At 38.8% G+C, this 19,832-nt stretch overlaps 1 protein-coding gene and 1 long non-coding RNA gene across 14 annotated transcripts in view; one reads left to right on the top strand and one right to left on the bottom strand.

Annotated features, from left to right (window-relative positions):
• The window catches only part of RBBP5 (RB binding protein 5, histone lysine methyltransferase complex subunit), a 31,899-nt gene extending 12,089 nt beyond the window's left edge, over positions 1 to 19,810 (bottom strand). For 5 of the 13 annotated variants that reach the window (XM_034414439.3, XM_060689768.2, XM_034414440.3 and 2 more), the window contains exons 1-13: positions 19,535 to 19,793; positions 17,182 to 17,207; positions 16,751 to 16,923; positions 16,095 to 16,235; positions 13,540 to 13,702; positions 10,415 to 10,524; positions 8,769 to 8,888; positions 7,351 to 7,504; positions 7,176 to 7,247; positions 6,244 to 6,361; positions 5,964 to 6,074; positions 2,529 to 2,598; positions 1,763 to 1,992 (exon numbers count right to left, since the gene is read on the bottom strand). In XM_034414439.3, the coding sequence (XP_034270330.1) occupies positions 1,763 to 1,992; positions 2,529 to 2,598; positions 5,964 to 6,074; positions 6,244 to 6,361; positions 7,176 to 7,247; positions 7,351 to 7,504; positions 8,769 to 8,888; positions 10,415 to 10,524; positions 13,540 to 13,702; positions 16,095 to 16,235; positions 16,751 to 16,923; positions 17,182 to 17,207; positions 19,535 to 19,553 (1,507 nt within the window). In that variant the 5' untranslated portion in view covers positions 19,554 to 19,793. Of the gene's footprint in view, positions 1 to 1,762; positions 1,993 to 2,528; positions 2,599 to 5,963; positions 6,075 to 6,243; positions 6,362 to 7,175; positions 7,248 to 7,350; positions 7,505 to 8,768; positions 8,889 to 10,414; positions 10,525 to 13,539; positions 13,703 to 16,094; positions 16,236 to 16,750; positions 16,924 to 17,181; positions 17,208 to 17,769; positions 17,791 to 19,534 lie in introns of those variants that run through there. The other 8 variants (XM_034414442.3, XM_087889440.1, XM_034414443.3 and 5 more) reach the window with 4 other exon arrangements.
• Positions 165 to 13,892, top strand: LOC117663896 (uncharacterized). Its single transcript, XR_004590867.3, has 2 exons — positions 165 to 472; positions 13,551 to 13,892. It is a non-coding gene; the product is annotated as an uncharacterized LOC117663896 (long non-coding RNA).
• Positions 19,811 to 19,832: the final 22 nt, after the last annotated feature.

Here is a 19,832-nt window from a genome sequence, read left to right as displayed (position 1 = left end):
TCATATATTCACTCTGTTGTTTATTTTCCAAATCTGTGCAAATCAAGGCACACAGTTGTATGTAAAAGTTTAGGCATCTCTGGTCACATTTCAATGAATTGAACTAAAGGAGCAAAAACTGGCACCATGGTGCAAAGTCAAGCACACGTTTCCGCAAACATACTTACATATAATTTATGCATGGTTCTTTATAGATTCAAAGTAAGTAAACAGTGAATGCGCCAGTGGCAAAACTTTGGACAGTGTCGGTAATACTTTCATTGGCTGAATTAATAGCCTCCAAATGTTTCTTGTAGTCAGCTAAGAGGGTTTTCCTTCTTTCTTTTTGATTTTTTTTCTGTCAATTATCCTTGCAGGAACATTCACAAGTCTCCTTGTATGCACTGCATGTTTAAATTCTCCCCACAAATCTGCAACAATATTCAGTCTGGAGGCTCTGAAGACCACTCCAAAGCCTTTACCTTTCTTTCTTGTAAGTACTTCTCAGGTGAATTAAAACTATATTTGATTTGAGATCACTGTCTTGCTGAAACAGGCAACCTCTTTTCAGCTTCATTTTTTTTACCTGATTGTGGGACATTAGCTTTTAGGATATGATGATTTTAATTGAAGCCATTCTTCCTTTCCCCTGTACCTAATCTATCCCTGAAAAGAAGTTAGGCATTTCAGCAACTTCATCACCACCTTAAGATGAGATGACCGAATTTTCTTCACTGAAGCAAAGAGACAATGCAATGTGATTAAGAAAAGAAAAAAAAAAAGTTTGTCCATCCCCTATAGTCACTTCAGCCATTTCTTTGGAATTTGGCAAGGGAATTCTGAATATAATTATTTTCTGGCAAGACCTGCTGAATACCTTCGATGAGTCACCAGTCAGTTTTGGCAAATAATCCAGATGAATTAAATGGCATACCCTCCAAAGCACTATATTCTTGCAATGCATGGTCTGCGCCATGTGCTGAAAATTTCTCTCAGATTTAGTGAGTGCTGTGGAGGATAAGCCATTTGCATCCACTGAAGCACTCCTGCAACCTTTTGGCAATCCAGAGGAGGCATTATATGCCTTCATTGGTCAATATTTAGGGAGATGATATTTAGGGAGCTTTTGGTGAACAATCTGGAGAAGGCAAACAGAGTGCTCCCACAATGCTTGCTAAAGGCTGTGTAAAACAGAGTAAAGAGAAGTAACATATGGAAGAACTTTAAAATTTATGTAATAAAGTAAAAGGTAGGGAAGATGTCCAATTCAAAAGCATTCTTTTCTGGGTGATGACCTGGTCCCATAGAAAATAAGTAGCACTATAACAAATGTCAGAATTACTGTCTTTAAAAGTAAATATATAGTCCACTTGATTTCTTAAATGAATCATAATGTCAAGTAGTTCAGAAAAAAATGTGAACATAGCTGTATATCCCCATTTATTCTGCAGAGTACTGAAAATTAATCATGTTGGCAGTATGGACTAAAGGACAGATCATGATTCTTTAATAAGTTTAACTAACTATACAGGAATGAAAAGGAATCCCTACCTGGAGGAAAACCAGATAAAGTAGTAGTAACTTTAGTAAAAATGTATCGAGTATAGGTGAATCGTAGTGTTAAAATATGTAAATGGTCACAGTTGCGCACAAAAGGTACATAAGAATTAATTGTTGAATTAATAAAAGAAATTAAAAAAAGAAAAGAAAAAAGAAAAGAAAAGAAAAGAAAAGAAAAGAAAAGAAAAGAAAAGAAAAGAAAAGAAAAGGAATCCCTACCCACCATCATTAGGTACTCCCTGCAGTTCTATGTTGGTTGTTTTAGGTTTCTTCTTTGGAGGCTGAGGTCCATCGGACAAAGATGGCCGCTTCTTCTCAGAGCCTATTCCATCATCGGGTAAAGCGGTCTGAACTGCATCTGGTGGAGGCCCATATGGATTTTCCTCTGGGTCTTCCACCTCAGGAGCAATAGGCAAGTAGAGTAAAGCTTTAGAGTCTTCCAGTTCTTCATCACTGTCAGAGAAATCATTTATTTTTTTCATTAGCAACACACAGCTCCTGAGGGAAGGAAAGAATGTTCCTTCATTTGATTTTGTACTCTTGCCTCTCCTGGAGTATTATCATGACCCCTACATTAACCATTCAAAGGCATGTTGTGAAGGCATCTCACATATGGCCAAAAAAAAACAACTCAACAACAGTCTGGTTTCCTAATAAGTTTCACCACAAATTACATTAACCACACAACTGTTATAAGAGAAAAGCATTCTTCAAAAATTTGGAATAGGGATATTTAAATTTCTTGGTTTAAATGAGATGCTATTTATAACAGACTCTTGCGCTAGGGTATTTTTGATCAGAACTAGCATCCTACTCACATCACAGATATGTTAAAGCTTTAAGATAAATCTGATTTAACAAACAGTAAACATTACTGAATGGGCAGGACTTGATTCTGAAATATACACACACAAATAATTCATACTCATCATTTGAATCAACTAAAATTTATTTATCGCCTTGTAATAGCTGGGCCATTACCAAATTACCTGCTACAAAAAGCTGCAATAGGGTCTACACTAGTTACATCCACTTCCTCATCTTCTGCAGCATCAGCACCTGTCAAGTAACGAAAGTCAGAATAAAAAATTAGGAGACCATTAGCATTTACTTGATAAGTGCTGTTCTGCACTAGCAAATTAATGGAGATAAAATGATAGTAAACCATAATAATAAATACATACTATTCTTACTTCTAGTTAATAGAATGCCCTCCTAAGGGATGCACCATTAATTCAGATGCTGTTCTGTTTCAAATATCATTAACACTGACTCGCTCATATAAACATCTGCAAGGTAACAAGGAGTCCAGAATTAAATGTTATTTAATTGAACTCTCTTTTAAATTAGAGCATTCAAATTGTTTTTACTCTTTTGTTTATGGAAATTTATTACTGGATTTTTTAAAATCATTCTTTATTATTTTTCCCGTATACTGCTTTGGGTTCTTTTGGGTGCAAAAGCATTTAAGAAAACTTATAATAAAAATAGGCATTGGCAATGTTTGTTATCCTCTAGCAATCTCCTTGAGAGATTTATTAGATTACTTAAACAACAGCTGTATTTTTAAGTAATACATTCAACTTTATTATGCTTTTAATAGAAGTTTCATGTAATGTGGTTTGGTTCAGTACAATATCATTAACAGAATGATATTGATCATTAATTCCATATTTGTACGTGCATCGTACTTTTTATGTCTAATAAAATAATAAACTTTTAAACATTAAACGTTTCTTGAATCATTTTTTTAAAAATGAAATTAAATGAAACAATAAAATGCAATGAAACAATCACAACAAAGTTGTAATGTTCATTATTCCAAAGTAAAGTAGACACTTAATTGTTCAGCTTAAAACAATCCTGTAGACTGTAGGCTCAGAAATTATAAACAACAGAGAAAGCAAAAGGAAAGAAAGAAAGAAAGAAAGAAAGAAAGAAAGAAAGAAAGGAAGGAAGGAAGGAAGGAAGGAAGGAAGGAAGGAAGGAAGGAAGGAAGGAAGGAAGGAAGGAAGGAAGGAAGGAAGGAAGGAAGGAAGGAAGGAAGGAAGAAAGAGAAAGCCCTGGGATAAGGTATATATGTTTTCAGTTAGAAGGATGAAGTCCTGAGTATTATCAGAAATAAGTCCCATCAATGTTTCTGGTTTCCCAGAAAAGATTGTTACAGATAAACCATCCTAATATGCAGTTTACAGGATGGTATTTAAATGTGCGTTCAAATATACCCAAGAAAAAATTATTCTGCAGGGATTACAATAATTAATACTAAAATAGTTAGTATTACATATTGTAATTATAGATATTGTGATCAGCTGAGTAACAAGGCTGTACTCTATATTTCTGATTTGAATGAGGGATATCAGATAGTCAGAAAAACATGTTAAAGATATTAGGCCATTCAAGTTTTAAGTCTAGTGTTAGTTCTATATTAGTAAACTTATATAATGAAAGAAAACAACAAACAAAGCAGACACGTAAATGCCATGCTTTATAGAGGGATTTTTTTTTTTAAATCATCTTAATGCAAGCATACTATACACACACATACACACACAGTGTTTCCCCGAAAGTAAGCCTGGGTTTTATTTTCTTTTGACCCCCGAAAAACTGGCTTATTTTTTTTTTCCATGTACCGGTATGAGGCGGGGGGGGGGGGGGGGGAGCGCCCCCTTGTGCCAGCTTCCCAAAGGGCTGCAGCAGGCCATCCCACCATTCACAAAACAGCTGATTTGCAGCTGCTGTTCAGGCTGCCACCTCCAGCAAGCATGGCCACTTTTGCCATTGATGGTGGCCACAAAGGCAGGACAAGCAATGCGCCCCCCGCACTTCGCGCTGGCCTTCCAGTGAGGGGGGCTGAAGGCGGGGAGCCTTACAGTAAAAGCAAAGCGCAGCCTGTCCCTTTCAAGCAATTAAATGTCTGTGTGTGTGTGAGAGAGACAGAGAGAGAAGAGAAACAATGGAGGAATTTCAGGCAACGCTGTTTGAAAGGGTTTCCTGTCCGCCATTTCTCTTTCTCTCTCACACACACATACACACAGACATTTGTTGAGAAATGGTGGAGGGCAGGCAATCAGGTAAGGGGACTGACCCTCCCCTGCCTCCAGCTCGGTACCTGCTCAGGGTGGCACCCTGAGGCCTGGCATCTGTGTGGGCACTTCCTCATAGTGTCTCCTATCCCACGTGAAGTAGTAGCTGATGCGGGCTCCGTCTGCGCAGCCATGAAGCGGGATCGGCATGGCTGATTTTTCCCGCAGTGTTGGCAGCCAGGATCAGGTCAGAGCCGCCACCAGCCGAGATCAGCAGGCCACACTCGATGACCTGGAGGCGCCGCACACGCACAGCCACCGCCCAGGTGGAGAAGAGTGCACCGGAGCCCAAATCCTGACCCTCGCCAGCCTCGGAAACCAGGGATCTTGCAGGTATACTGGCCACTAAAAGGCCGCCCAAATCCACGGGTTGTTTACAACTCGAGTGAGCCGCACAGCCATCCACCCCAAACCAAGCAGCAGGGAGGCTTTGGGATGACACTTGGGATTGCCCAGCCGAGGACAGCACCCTTCTAGCACCTGCCGCCCTGGCAAAGGCGAAGAAGCAGAAGCAGGTGGGGACCGCAGGAAGCTCCTCCGAGGGCCTGCCCACCTCCGGCACTGTGCAAGCCCTGGAGTAGCGCTGAGAAGCTGAGGGTAACCCAGGATTGCAATGCTGAAGGCTCAGGATGGAGCCTTTTTTGCAACTCGAGCAAGCCGCGCAGGTGTCCGCCCCAAACCAAGTGGTGGGGAGGCTTCAGGAGTACAGGCAGGAAAAGGAGTACAGACAGGAAAATCCCCATCTCAATTTTCCTGCCGAGCCTTCCGAGTTGCAATCCTGGGATACACTGAAGGCTTGGGTGGGGGGTGGGGGGTAGCCTTTTCGCCGATCGGCAGGAAAATTGCAAGGCTGGCCATGCCCACCCACTTCAATAGGGCTTATGTTTGGGGTACAGCTTTTATTAGGCGTACCCCCCAAAAATTGGGCTAGACCTTAATTTTTGAATGTCGCATTTTCGGGGAAACACAATGTGTTTGTGTATATATGTGTGTGTGTGTATAAATATAATTAATATAATATATAATTATAATATAGTTATGATTATAAGATATAATTGGGATTTGCTATATCCTGTATGGGCAAAGATATGTTGTATTTTATAAAGTATAAATTCTTATAAAGTATTTTATAAAGTATAAATTCTTATAAAGTATTTTATAAAATATAAATTCTGTCAATTGTAACATATTAACAAAAATACATTAAACTGCACTACTTATAAATGTGAGATGACTCATACCACACATTCTTTAAAGCACAGCAGTGCAGAGCTTCAAAAGGATCTCTTTAATTTTACACTAACTTTACTATTTTAAAGATTAGGTTAGGTCACATACGTTTACTTAGCATGGACCCCAGTTCTGAAGCTTCACATGGCTTTCTTATGGTAGCTGGCCTCCAGTCATACTGCTGGCAACTGGCTGTCAGCAGGTGAAGACAACCATCATCTGTTGATTGGACGATTCAAAGAAAGCAGTATGTTTTAATCTCCTGCCACAAAGGTATCCAATTTGCCATGATAAGAAAAAAATATATATGCTGGATTCAAATGGGCATTGACATCTCCAGCAGGGTTGTTCTTGTTTTAAAATAAGTTTAAAATAATACATTCATTACCTGTCTGTTCTGGCTCACTTTTATCTTCATCTTCTATGTCAAATTCAGACTCCCGTTCTTCATATTCTACATTTTCATCCAGCTCTTTAAAATCAGGTGCAAAGGCACTCCAGTTTTCCTAAACCATAAATCCCCCCCCACCCAAAAACATTTCAAACTTGTGACGCCATGTAGCAGAGAAGCACCATGTAAGCAATGAGCAACAGCTTTTCAATCACACCATGCTATATACTGAGCAGCAAACTCACTCTATGTTCCGCCTCACCCAACAAGGGTGTTTCTAATGTTGATTGTGACCCCTTCATAAAGGGGTTCTCCTTGAAAGCCAGTTTGGGGACAACCGTTCTATCCTGGTCTTTGCATCAAAAGTCTGGAACCTCCTGCTTCCTAAAACTGCCATTCTCCCATAACCTAATAATGTCTTCGCCTGCTGCTTTGGACTCTTGTAATTTGAATTTGTTTGATTAAACTTTTGTACGCTTGCACAAAACCCTGCCTGCTGGTGCTTGTTTTTGCTTAAATATGAAGTGAAAGTCTAGCATCTCAACTTCTCTGGGTGCCCCTGATCAATCTGGAACAGGAGAGGTCATCTAAGTCATCATGGATAAGTTCCCTTTCAGTGGAAAAATCAAAATTAAAGCAACAAGACAAATAGCTCTCAAGCTTTCACCTAAGCACATCCAATGAAAGGGAGTCTATCACCTCTGTGTGTTATTGCTTCTACTGTCAAATTGCTTTCCATATTAGGATTTAAAAACATTTGGATGGTTCTTGCATTCTTTTCTATTATTCTACATTCTGTATTTATTTAGAATACAACCCCTAATGAAGTTTATGCAAATACTGTAAAATATTCAGAATAGATGAAAACAGAGCTGCCACTCAAAATCAAAATGTAGAAGGCTAATAAAATGCAGCCGAATTCTACCTACCACTTGATTCTGTGCCCATATAGATACCACTCCACTGGAAATAGAAGCAATGATTGGTCGGACAGGATGCCACTAGAATTGCAGCAGGAAGAGGGAGAAAAGTAGCAGATATATAAAAACAAATCAAGCCCATTATTCTGACAAAATAGAACGGAGAGAAAGATGGAGCACTTACTGCCACATCCAGCAACAGCTCTCCCCTGGTGCCATGCAGGATTTTCACAAGGTTGCCAATACTTTTCTCCCATATGTAGAGAGCATGCTGACGGGCTGACCCTGCAACAATATACTCCCCATCACCAGAGAAACAGCATTTCTTCCAAGGTGTCCTACAGGAAAGGTATTAGCAGAAAAAGTTAACAGACTTTTTCAAGGGCAGGGAAAATAAAAAGGTTTTAAAAAGAAACAACCCCCACCCCCCAACAACCCCAAATACTTTATCTAAAAATACTTTATCTGGAGAGAAGGACATATTATTCCAAAAATGCAAATTGCAAATTCCGCAATATAAATGTAACTATTCAAGCCAAGCTATATTTCCCAAATTGATTAACCGGACCATTGATCCTTGGGTGATTATTTAGAATAGCTATTGCAAAACGTAATAGAAAATTTAAAAATAAAGTGCAGCACAACACTAGCCTTTCAACTGTACTTTTCCAGACTCTTAACATTCTGCTCAGGACAGATCTTGGCTTCCACGAGCATAACAGAAGGAAGATTCTATTTCTACAAAGGGATGCCTTTAAAAATATATGAATGAAAATAGACAGGAAAGCGAACAACTCTGCAAATCTGGCTAAAATCATATGTTGGCTCATCTTGTCCCAGAATTGTCTGCATCAATAATTTATCAACATTAAATAGGCAGGTGCAGCTAGAAAATTATCTTCTCAACCAAGATGGGATCATCTGTCTCTTAGCTTTGCTCCTTACAGAAGGGTCTTGTATAGGTGATGATATATCATTTCCATTTATTTTAGTCTGTTCAGCTTTTGTATCACATAATTTTAATTTATGATCCCATTTTAAAGACTCTGGTAGGAAGGTACTATATATATAGAGAGAGAGAGAGAGATCACAAAGCAATACATAATCTGGCCAATGTAATAGCAATACTTTTCAAATACACTTTAAACGATAGGATGTTATATTAGGGAATATATTGTACAAAATTACCCAAGAGCTTTTTTTGATTGAGAGCTGCCCAGAGCTTGCTGCAAGATGGGCACTATATAAATGTTTCAAATAAAGCAATAGCTAATAGGATGATCCAGGTGACTGACCGATCTCAAAATGCCTAAGCAGAAATTCACCTAGTTAGGACTAGGATGGGAGACTAGCAGCAAATTCTAGGGCTATAAACCAAACCAGGAAGTTGAAAAAAAGACAAAACCATTTCATTTTATTGTTAAGAAAACAACATGGATAGATCCATGTAATTACTAGGAGCTGAGCCTGACTTAAGGGGAACTTACATTTATAAATTTACAACTTGATCCTATGAAGATTACTCAAAAGTAAGTGAATTTTGCAAAGAAAGCATATTCTGATGCCTTACAATACTTAGTTACTTTACATAACATAGTTTACCTGTTCACCAAATCCTGTAGTTTTTGCATTGGTTCTGGTTCCCCATCTCTACCGCAGGTCAAGATTTCTCGGCCATCATAAACTCTGATTATGCGATCAGCAGTATTTATGAGAAAGCAACTGGAAGATGGAAATATATTAACATGCTACGATGATACTAACTTTCTCGAATGCATTGCTGATCCACTGTTTTACAATACAGGTAGTCATTGCTTAATGACCACTCATTCAGTGACCATTCAAAATTATGACAGCACTGAATGTATAAGACTTATAACCGGTCCTTGAAGTTCTGGCCATTTGCAGCGTATCTACAGCCATATGATCACAATTCGAGTGCTTGTGGACCAGCACACAACTATAATGGTTCCAGCATCCTGTGGTCATATGATCACAATTTGCAACCTTCAGTGCTGGCCTCCCACAGGCAAAGTGAACAGGGAATCCAGCAGGAAGTTGCAACTGGATCACATTTAATGACTATGTGCAATTTGCTTAATGATGGCAAATAATGAGATGGGTGGTATATAAATTTAATAAAAGGGACTAATGCTGTAAATTCACTTGATCATGTGATTTTCTGATTTACATCTGTGCCGTTTAGAACAGAATTGCAGGTCCCAAATACCACTGTTAAACAATAATATGGAAGTCAGAAAGACTTCCTTTAGATGCACCCGAAGATTCAAGTACAGCAGAATATATTTTGTTTTTGAAGGCTGCTTTTTATGTCAGGATGTAAGCTGCTTTTTCAAAACTTCTTCGGTTTCAAAAGTAAATTATCATAGAACTATACTAAACCTTCTTTAGGCATGTGCAATTACATTTAGATGTTTTATTTGCTTAGCTTTTTATCACAGTATTTAACCAACAATTCTTTTTATCATGATAGTTGCTCCTTAAATCAGCTAATGTTGAAGTATCTGCCTAATTTCAAATACTTGATTTTTAAAAAATCACTGTCAAAAGCAACAGTCAATAAGCCAAACTCCCAATTAGCCTAGTATGAACAAACTTGGCTGAAGATCATACAATCTAATGCAAACTCAAAATTCTAAAATTGCCATTATCTAAAAGAATATCTCAAAACATTTCCAAAGGTAAAAGAAAGTCATTCTGAAAAATAAGCCCAAATATTAATCCATTGATAAAAATGAATTTAAATAGTGCACTTTAGCTGCATGTGGTACCAATCAGGACATCCGGGGAACTAACGTAATTAATTAGGGAAGGCGCATAGCTCTATTCTACAATATATGCTTTGTGTAAAGAAGCTTTCAAAGTCAAGCTCCTGTTAAAAGATAAGGAACTAAGTGATAGAAAGACTACTGCATGAGCTTGACCAGAACAAACAATAATAGCCTAGAAAACGAGATCTGGCATGTCGGGCAGTTTCCTACGCTTTTCTGATAAACCCAGATACTCTCATCATTTAATCTCCTTTTGAAATGAATAATTGTTATCATTGAAGAACACTCACAGAATGTGTGTTGAGAGGAACAGGATTATATTCAGTAACTCCACTCCAAATCACAGGTGGGAAGAATTTAAAATTGTCTACACAAATGGTACTGGGGTGGGGGGAAGCTTTTCACCATTATGCTTTCAGTAAATAAATTCTGAAGCTCTGACTGACTTCAACTCACCTTCCTTTTCGAGCAAATTCTATAGATTTAATAGCAGTAGTGTTGCTGGTTCCTGTTGTCACTCTGAAGGAAGCAACAAGATCCTGAGTGTCTGTTTTTAACACCAAGATCTAAAAAAGTAAGAAAAAATGTCTTTCTGGGTACAATCTTTCTATCTAAAACTTGTAAGAAAAATCAATGAATTGTAAGGGCATACAGTTCACCCAATTATATTTTACTCCATTACTTATGAAACTGTAAGCAAGAGTCTTAAAACATGTATGTTATCAATTAAAAATGAGAGAAAGCTTTATATTTAACATTGCAATATTACAGGTGGTGTTAAAACTCAACGTATGCTGCCAACAGTATATATTTCATTTTGTATCTTAATATCTTTCCAAATGAGAACAGCTTCATTCAGAAACATTTTACAACTACTATATGAAATTTCAATTGAATATTGATCTAAACGTTCTTTGTATCATTGTATGTTTTTGAACCCAAAATTTTCTGGCTTTTTTACAAGTCCACAAGGAATGATAAAATGACCTTCATGTAGTCCAATGTCACTTATCTTTACCAGTCACATGTCAACAAGCATCCTCACTTCTGAATAAGCTAGAATTTTTTCTGCATGATATATTACATTTTATATCATAAAACTCAATTGTTAAAAGTTCAAGCATCATCAGACTGAAATAAATGTTGCTTAGAATCATGGAATTTAATATGCCTTAAATCCAGAGGAAGTGGGGTGATAACAATAAAATAACAATAAAACATTTTATGAGACACTATTTATACATACTTATGTATCTCTATATTCTCTCCTATCCTATCATCCACAGGATGCAATTCAATATTAAAAGCGTACCTGAAAAAGCTAAATAGATCGGGGTGTCAAACTCAAGGCCCATGGGCGCATTCGGCCCGCAGGGTGCTTAGATCTGGCCTGTGGGGCTGGCCTGGAAATAGCAACGGATGGGCCCACGGTGCCTCTGCTGGTGAAAATGGGACACAGAAAGGCTGTGTATGCCCCTCCCCATGCACTGTTTTCGGCATGGACAGCCTCTGCAGCATTCTACCGGCCAAAATGGGGCACGGGTTGGGTGGGGTGCACGGCCCCCCTGCGCTCCGTTTTTGCCGGCAGAGTGCTGAAGGAGGTGTTTGTCCCATCTCCACACACTGCCCCGGCCGGCCCGCAGAGGACAATATTGATTCAGCCCTCAAAGAAATCCAGTTTGACACCCCTGAAATAGATTATTCAATCTACTTTCAAATCTGCTTATTTTATACCAATTTAATATTTCCTGTTCCTCTGATAAGGAAAATGAGGGTAGGTGGGAGGAACCCCATCATTGGATAATCAGTATTTTGTGTCAAAACTAGTAAATAACACCATTTGCTAGTTTGGCAACAACTCTCAATTGTAGTAACATTTCATATATAGTTGATCCTCAAATCAGTTTAAGAATACTGGTCAATATCCGGTTAAAAAGTACAAGATACCTTGATCTAATATATTACCAAGTGAAGATGAATCTTCCTTGGAACTGATCACAATGGATATTTTATCACAATGTGACACTGTATCTTTTCTCAATATTACTAGCCCTTCCTCCCTCTCTCCCTCCCTTTTAAATATAACCAATGTATGTATTTTCCTGTGAAAACCTGAAGATTGTAAAAGCAAGAGTTCTTGGGCTCCGTGCCTGTGGTAAAAAGGAGCAGAGCTTAGACAATACAAACTGAAACGTAAAAGCTATATCCTAAGACCAAAATAACTCCTAGCTCTGATCCTAAACATATAATTGACTGTCCAGACCATGACAGTGAGAACATGTGATGACAACAGATCAAGAATCAAAGGACCAAAAGGCAAAGGATTTCCAGGTTGCCTCAAAAAGCAAACTGAGATGTAATGGTCAATTTTGGGATTAGGCTATTGTACCTGATTAAAATAGCTCCCATTATCAACTTAAAGTATAATAGTCTCTGTGTAAAGTGCTAAAAATACTTCAACTAATAGTCTGCCCTAAGTCATACCTGACTTTATGCAAAGCTTGACTGTTATCCTATGTCACCATATTCACTACTCTTAAACTCTTGATATACATATCTGTTTTGGACCAGACTGTGATTGTACCGTCATCTAATAATTCTACTATAGAGGCCTCAAGTAACAGACAGATTAACTATTTTGTGAATTCTCTGGAACAAGACATAGCCCAACCTAAACATTTGAGATAGTAGTCATGCAGAATCTTTGATCAATGTAGTAGGGTAGTATATGTGTTCTGCATGTCATCTATTGTTCATGAATGTGTGATATCTCTTTGAGCAATAAAATATTAATTGCGTGACATCTAGTGGACATATTGCAAATTCAACACACCTTCAAACAAACTGGTGACTAGTGTGGCTAAAGACATGGAATGATTATGGTTCATCAACTCAATGCTGACTTTTACTGACAGATAGATCTGTCCCCAACTTTTCCAATGGTTTACCCATCACTGCTGTAATTAAGTCCAACCACCTTATTGCTCCAGAGGTGATCCAGAGGTGGGTTTCAGCAGGTTCTGAACAGTTCTGGAGAACCGGTAGCGAAAATTTTGAGTAGTTCAGAGAACCGGTAGTAAAAGTTCTGACAGGCCCCGCCCCCATCTATTCTCAAGTCTCAAGTCTATTCCCAAGTCCCAGCTGATCAGGAGGGAATGGAGATTTTACAGTATCCTTCCCCTGGCACACCCAAGCCACACCCACCAAGCCATGCCACGCCCACCAAGCCACACCCACAGAACTGGTAGTAAATATTTTTGAAACCCACCACTGTTGTGATCCCTTTCTTTTCTCTCCTTCCATCTTTCCCAGCATTATAGACTTCTCCAGAGGGTTAAGCCTATGCATAATGTGTCCAAAGTACACATTATGTCTCATCATTGAAGCAGAATCCTCTGTGATTAATGAAAAGCTCCACTGAATTCAATGGGATTTAATACGAGAAAAGTGAGCAAGGACTACATCCCTGCTGCAGAACTATGTTTTACTTACCAGATAAAAATTCAATTTACTTCCATGGGGTTTACCTTTGAGACAGGTTTAGGTTATAGAACAAACAATACAATATAATTATTTCTCACCTTTCCTTTAGCATTCCCCGTGTAGATATATTCTCCTCGTCGATCAAAAGAAGCTACCACATTGAGATCAGAATCATCATCTACCGGTAGGACAACATGCTTCGAATCAGACAATGTTAGCATTACAGGGGCAGATTTCATCGGACATACTAACACCTTGTTTCTAAAGAAATAGAAAAACAAGAAACAAATAAATTTTCAAACACCAAGCAATGTATCATCAAAAACATGAAAAACACAACAAGGGAAGTATGTTTTTACCTCTGGGGAAAAAAAAAAAGAATCATATTTTGTACTCATAAACAAGTGTAAGCAGGATTAATAAATTAATTCAGTATCATTCATATTCTAAACAGTTAATACAATTCTTATATTTGGTAAATTTGTTTTCGTTTCCCCATACACAGTTATTCATTCATTTCACTTTTATTCTACCTGTCATCCAAGAAACCAATAAAACAAAAGGACAAAGATGACATTCTCTAATGAGGAAAGTTTATGGTTAGACCCCCATGAAATGTAACAGTGATTATTCAGCAGAATAGTGACCCAGTAAAGATATTTGATATTTGATATGATCTGGCTAGGGGATGAGAAGAATGAGGAGAAATGGAGCCAAAAACAATTAAGTGATAGTATTCCTGTCACTCATGATTCTAATAATATTGAATAGTGATCCTGTTCTTAGAGAAACTCAGTAAATTCACAGAACCCCTTGCTTATATCTGTTGACAATAACTCAAAATCAGAGATTTAGCTATTTAATTATAGGAAAAGGTGCTTAATGAAAATCCAGGACTAGGGATTGAGCTTCACAGATGTGAGAGACTAGTCAAAAAGCATGTAAGTGCTAACAGGAGAACAAACTCTGTAGCTTCTCTTTAATGAGTCTCCTCTGTTTACTGAATGAAGGTTCAACAAAGTTTATTTAATGTACTTATTCCCTTTGGGCAATGGTAAGAACAATGTATCAATATATCATATGAATATCCGGCATTGCTGCATCTTGGATTTCTTTTGCATCTTCTGTGGATTTACTGCCTACGGATAACTTACCAGTTTCCAACCCTGCTTTCCTGTTTGACCATGAATCTGACCCAGGGGTGAAATGTAAAATTTGTTACTCCGGTTCTGTGGGCGTTGCTTGGTGTGTGTGGAGGGGGGGGAGGGAGGTAATGTGACTGGCTGGGCGTGGCAAACTTTTTTTTTTTTTAACTTTTCAAAGCATTTTTATAATGCTTTGAAAAGCCTCTGATGATAAGGCAACTCAGCTGGGATCGTCAGAGACTTTTCAAAGCATTTTTTTTTACCACCTCTTCAGCCAAGAGGTTGCAGAAAAAAATGCTTTGAAAAGCCTGAAAATCCCAGCTGAGCCGCACGATCATCAGAGGCTTTTTTTTTTAACTTTTAAAAGTATTTTTTCGTTGGAAGAGGTTGTAGAAAAAATGCTTTTAAAAGTAAAAAAAAAAAAAAAAAAGCCTCTGATGATTGTGCGGCTCAGCTGGGCATGATGGAGGGGGGGGGCACAGGGATTTTTGCTACCGGTTCTCCGAACCACCCGCCACCATCGCTACCGGATCAGGCGATCCGGTCCGAAACGGGAGCATTTCACCCTGGTCTGACCTCAAAGATGCAGCAAAAGGATTTTTTTCAAAGGCTGTATTATTACAGTTTGCTGTTATAGAGTCTGAGCCTATTTATCTCAGGCCTAAAGAAGACTCCATGCCTGCTAATTTGCCTCCTGGTAGATTGGCATGCCAGCACAGGAAATAATTATTATAATTAATAATGTATGTATTAAATATAATAAACAGGTGGACAGCTATTTAGTATATTTAATAATTTTTAAATGTATGCTGCCTGACTCTCAACTCCATATGGCTCACTACAATCAGAGAAATTACAAAACATTTAATGAACAATAAAGATAAAAGATGACAAGCAAACAGACCAACTGGAACGAAGCAATGGGTCTTACTTTCTCTCATCAAAGGCCTAGATGAAGACCCAGGCTTTCACGGCTATTATAAAACAACAGCAAAATGAGGGCAATGTGAACCTTGCAGGGAACCTCATATCTCCTCAAAGTGCCAGATTCAGAAATTTTGTATATTTGTATTTCCATATGTATTTAAGAAAAATGTATATTGAAAAAAAAAATCCTAGGAAAATTCCGCACAAAGTTTAGAACAATATCTAGACTCACTACCAAGAGAAACACAGATATTGATAGTGGGAATGAAAAGCAAGATCTTTATCATCTAAACAATACTGAATTCTGAGAACCTTAGACCTCAATGTTATCAATCTGTTGATGCACTGACCCACAGTTTTTCAGATAAACTTTATTTCTGGAGCCAATATATCTACAGTGGTGATAACACTGTATGCCCAACCTAGCCATTTTTTGTTTTTGTTCAGTTGTTAAGCTGCATAGTAAAAAAAAAAAAAGGTTTGACTACTACAACCCACAAAAAAGTATTATAAATTTGAATATACTTCAAAGAAATTACCTAGATTACTACTGTTTTAAAAAAGATGTTAATATTACTTACTGATCACGGGGATGATACTGGACTTTCAGAATAGGAGAAGGAAAACGAAACCTCTGATCACAATCACCAGTCAAAACATCCCACTGAGACACCATATTATCAGTTGATGCGCTCACTAACTTGTGACCATCTCGACTCCAACTGAAAGAGAAAGATCTAAATAGCCTCTCAATACAGACCTCATTGTCCCCTCATGTTGACAAGCTTTCTGCAGCACTCCAACTTTAAATTTGATTTCCAAAAACATTTAAAGAACCAAATGCCTTGTAAGTTCAATGGAAAAATCACACACTACAGCCTTAACACATCTTTATGTATCACCTATTAGCTGGTATCAAAACAAACTACTGCATATGTGTTTGAGAATCAAATTGCAGCTGAAGCGGTCACTGACATTTTTATTGGAACAACTTTCACTACCCAAAATACTGGACACTTCATTCCAATTCATTTTTCTGGTGCAGCTGCTGATGTAAGCTTCACACAAAGTTTTGAGTTGCCTAACTGTCAACTATGCATATCCCTGAACGGTAGCTTCTAGTAATAAAAGTTGAAATGCATGAACATTGTATAATAAATGCATGCAGAGTTCTGAGCTCAACTGCAGGCGTATCATCCACAAAGCAAATTAAATTTGTATTAGGATAATTCCTTACCATAATGAACAAACTGGGTGAATATGGGCACTTATTATTTTTGCAATGCCCCTTGTCAAGAAATCCCAAATGACAATTCGGCCATCATTACAACCCACTGCTAGAAGAGTGCCCCATCTGTTAAAAGTACATGTAAGAGCCATACTAATACAGTCCAACGTGCCATCAGCTTCCTGAAAACAAAAAAGGGATAAAAAAAATGGAGAGGTTTCATGTGTAGGTTACATAACCATGTTACTTCACTCCATGAAATGTCTCATGCAAATAAATAACTTGTCGCAATGTTCATGTAATAAGTTGAAGATTTAAGACAGTCTATTTCATGTGTATGAGCATATACCAAAAATTCTCCTTTCTAGCCCAGTAAAATAGTCACAAACAAACAAGAGTACAAAATATTTATACAAGGGTAAATGCATATACATATATACCTCTGGATAGTTCTGCCCAAAGGATTCTGAAAAAAAGAAGAAGAAATTATGAAGGAAATTCAAAAATGCTACCCTCCTTTTTGTTGCATGCTGCATTACTGAAGATCTAATGATAGGGGCATGTGCTGAAATAATAAATCTGACCTATGAATCAGTAGCATGCATTACAATATTATATATGCTATCCAGAAACTGAAGGAAGTTTTAGCAATGAGGTTCAAGTAACTTAATATATTTCGAATTGAAAATCTGAAAATCTTATACTGGTAAAATTAAACAATATTTACTATTTTTGAAAGAGCAAAGTATAAATTCCTTGCTGCAGGAATCTCAAAACTATATTCAAAATTACTCTTTGGATTCCAATAACCATATCATCATCAAAATTAAAGTACTTCTTAAAGTATTGCTTAACGCATTGTAAGCCGCCCTGAGTCTCCAGAGAAGGGCGACATATAAATCTAATTTAAAAAAAAAAAAGTTAGAAATCTTCAAAAATGAGATGTTGTTATGCCTTAAGGGGGGGCAATTAATAATATAATTTTTTAAAAAAATCTAGAAACATACAAAGATTTTTTTTTGACAGACCATTTTGGAAATAATTATCCAGTAAAGTCCATTAATTCTCATTTATCGTCCAAATCCGTTAGCTGTAACTTCATCTCAGTTGAAATGGGCATGTACAGTAGGACTGCTTTAACTAGTCTAGGAAAAGATGTACTGTCTGTTTCAAAATGTTAGGAAGCCGAGGCTTTTACCAGATATTCCTTTATCACATACTTTAGAATAGAATAGAATAACAGAGTTGGAAGGGTCCTCGGAGGTCTTTTAGTCCAACCCCCTGCTTAGGCACGAAACCTTATACCAGGGATGGCGAACCTATGGCACGCATGCCAAAGGTGGCACATAGCACCCTCGATGTGGGCATGCGAACCGTCGCCCCAGCTCAGCTCTGCCACGCATGCATGTGTGCCTCCCGCCGGCCAGCTGGTCTTCGGGTCTTTGCTGTGCATGTGCAGGGTGCGTGCAGAGGGGGAGGGGACGTGTGCATTGCATTTTGGGGGTTCGTGCGCACGCTTTGGGCACTCGTTCCAGAAAAGGTTAGTCACCACTATCTTATACTATTTCAGACAAAGGGCTGTCCAATCTTTAAAACTTCCAGTGTTGGAGCATTCACAACTTCTGGAGGCAAGTTGTTCCACTGATTAATTGTTCTAACTGTCAGGAAATTTCTCTTTAGTTCTAAGTTGCTTCTCTCTGATTAGTTTCCACCCATTGCTTCTGGTTCTACCCTCAGGTGCTTTGGAGAATAGCTTGACTCTCTCTTCTTTGTGGCAACCCCTGAGATATTGGAACATTGCTACCATGTCTCCCCTAGTCCTTCTCTTCATTAAACTAGACATACCCAGTTCCTGCAACCGCTCTTCATACGTTTTAGCCTCCAGTCCCCTAATCATCTTTGTTGCTCTTCTCTGCCCTCTTTCTAGAGTCTCCACATCTTTTTTACATCGTGGTGGCCAAAATTTATACTATTCAAATCATTTCTTAACTCATGCACACAATACTTCGAAAGTTTATTTATTTATTTAATTTGTCGAACATGTACCAGTTAACAGGTATACGTATAAACACGGACATGAACTAGGAATGAGTACAAGTAAACGGGGACGGTAGGACAGGGACGGTAGGCACGACGGTGCGCTTCTGCACGCCCCCTTTTACATTCATAGTAATTCATCCATTACTTCAATGAAGTAATCTGAAGTAATCATTACTTCAATGAAGTAATCTGACATTACATTCAAGGGTGGGTGTCCTCCTACCCATAATGGATTTTTCTGGGTGGGTGTGTAAGCAGCAAAAGGGGAAAAGATGAAATCGCCCGGCCCATCCACAACAATCCCCAAAATTCACAACCAATGAAAACCGGGTCGGTCGGGGTCCGATGTAGGCGCCGGTGGCATAAATCTGCCTGGACTCTTTTGCATTTCAATCAAAACAAATGGGTTTTTTTTTCCTCTTTGGAGCGACGGGGAGGCAGCCTCCCGCCGTTTTCGCATCGCTGGGCAGCTTTTGCAAACGGGACGAGGGAAAATGCACGCCCCCCCTCCCCCCCAAAACCCCGAAACTTCCCGCGTTCCAGTCCAAGAAGCAACCCAGCGGCCCTTCCACCCCCCGAGCCACTTCCAACACCGCTTTGCTTGACCGCCCACAAACGCGCCTTCCCGGGTTTATCCCACGGGCCCGTCTTCTCATCGTCCCCTGCTTGCCCCGTCCACGCACCCGCAGCCCTAAGGAAAAAGCAGCGATCGAAGCGCCTTCCCTCCCCCCCCACCACCACCTCCCCACGCACCGAGCAGCTCCAGGTTCATCTTGCTCGCACTCTTCTTCCGTCCGATCCCGCTTCGGACGCAAAGGCCCAAAGGCCCCCACCCGAAGGGGTGGCCGCCCTAACTCTGCCTGATGAAAACGTTTTCTGTTTCCTGACGGCTTGGATCCCTCGCTGCGTCGCACAAAATAATCGGTCGTCGTTTTCATATCCAAAATGTTCCTAAAAACGGAGAGCAACGTGGCGAGAAACCATTTGGGATGACCGGGAAAAACAGGCAGCGCCGTGGACAGACCGGCGTCCGCAAAAAAAAAAAAAAAAT

This window comes from Pantherophis guttatus, chromosome 3 (genome assembly GCF_059756535.1).
Source record: "Pantherophis guttatus breed Tessera chromosome 3, ASM5975653v1, whole genome shotgun sequence".
Lineage (NCBI taxonomy): Eukaryota > Metazoa > Chordata > Lepidosauria > Squamata > Colubridae > Pantherophis > Pantherophis guttatus.
The sequence above is the reverse complement of the archived record's forward strand: the minus strand, read 5'-3'. Positions and strand labels throughout refer to the sequence as shown.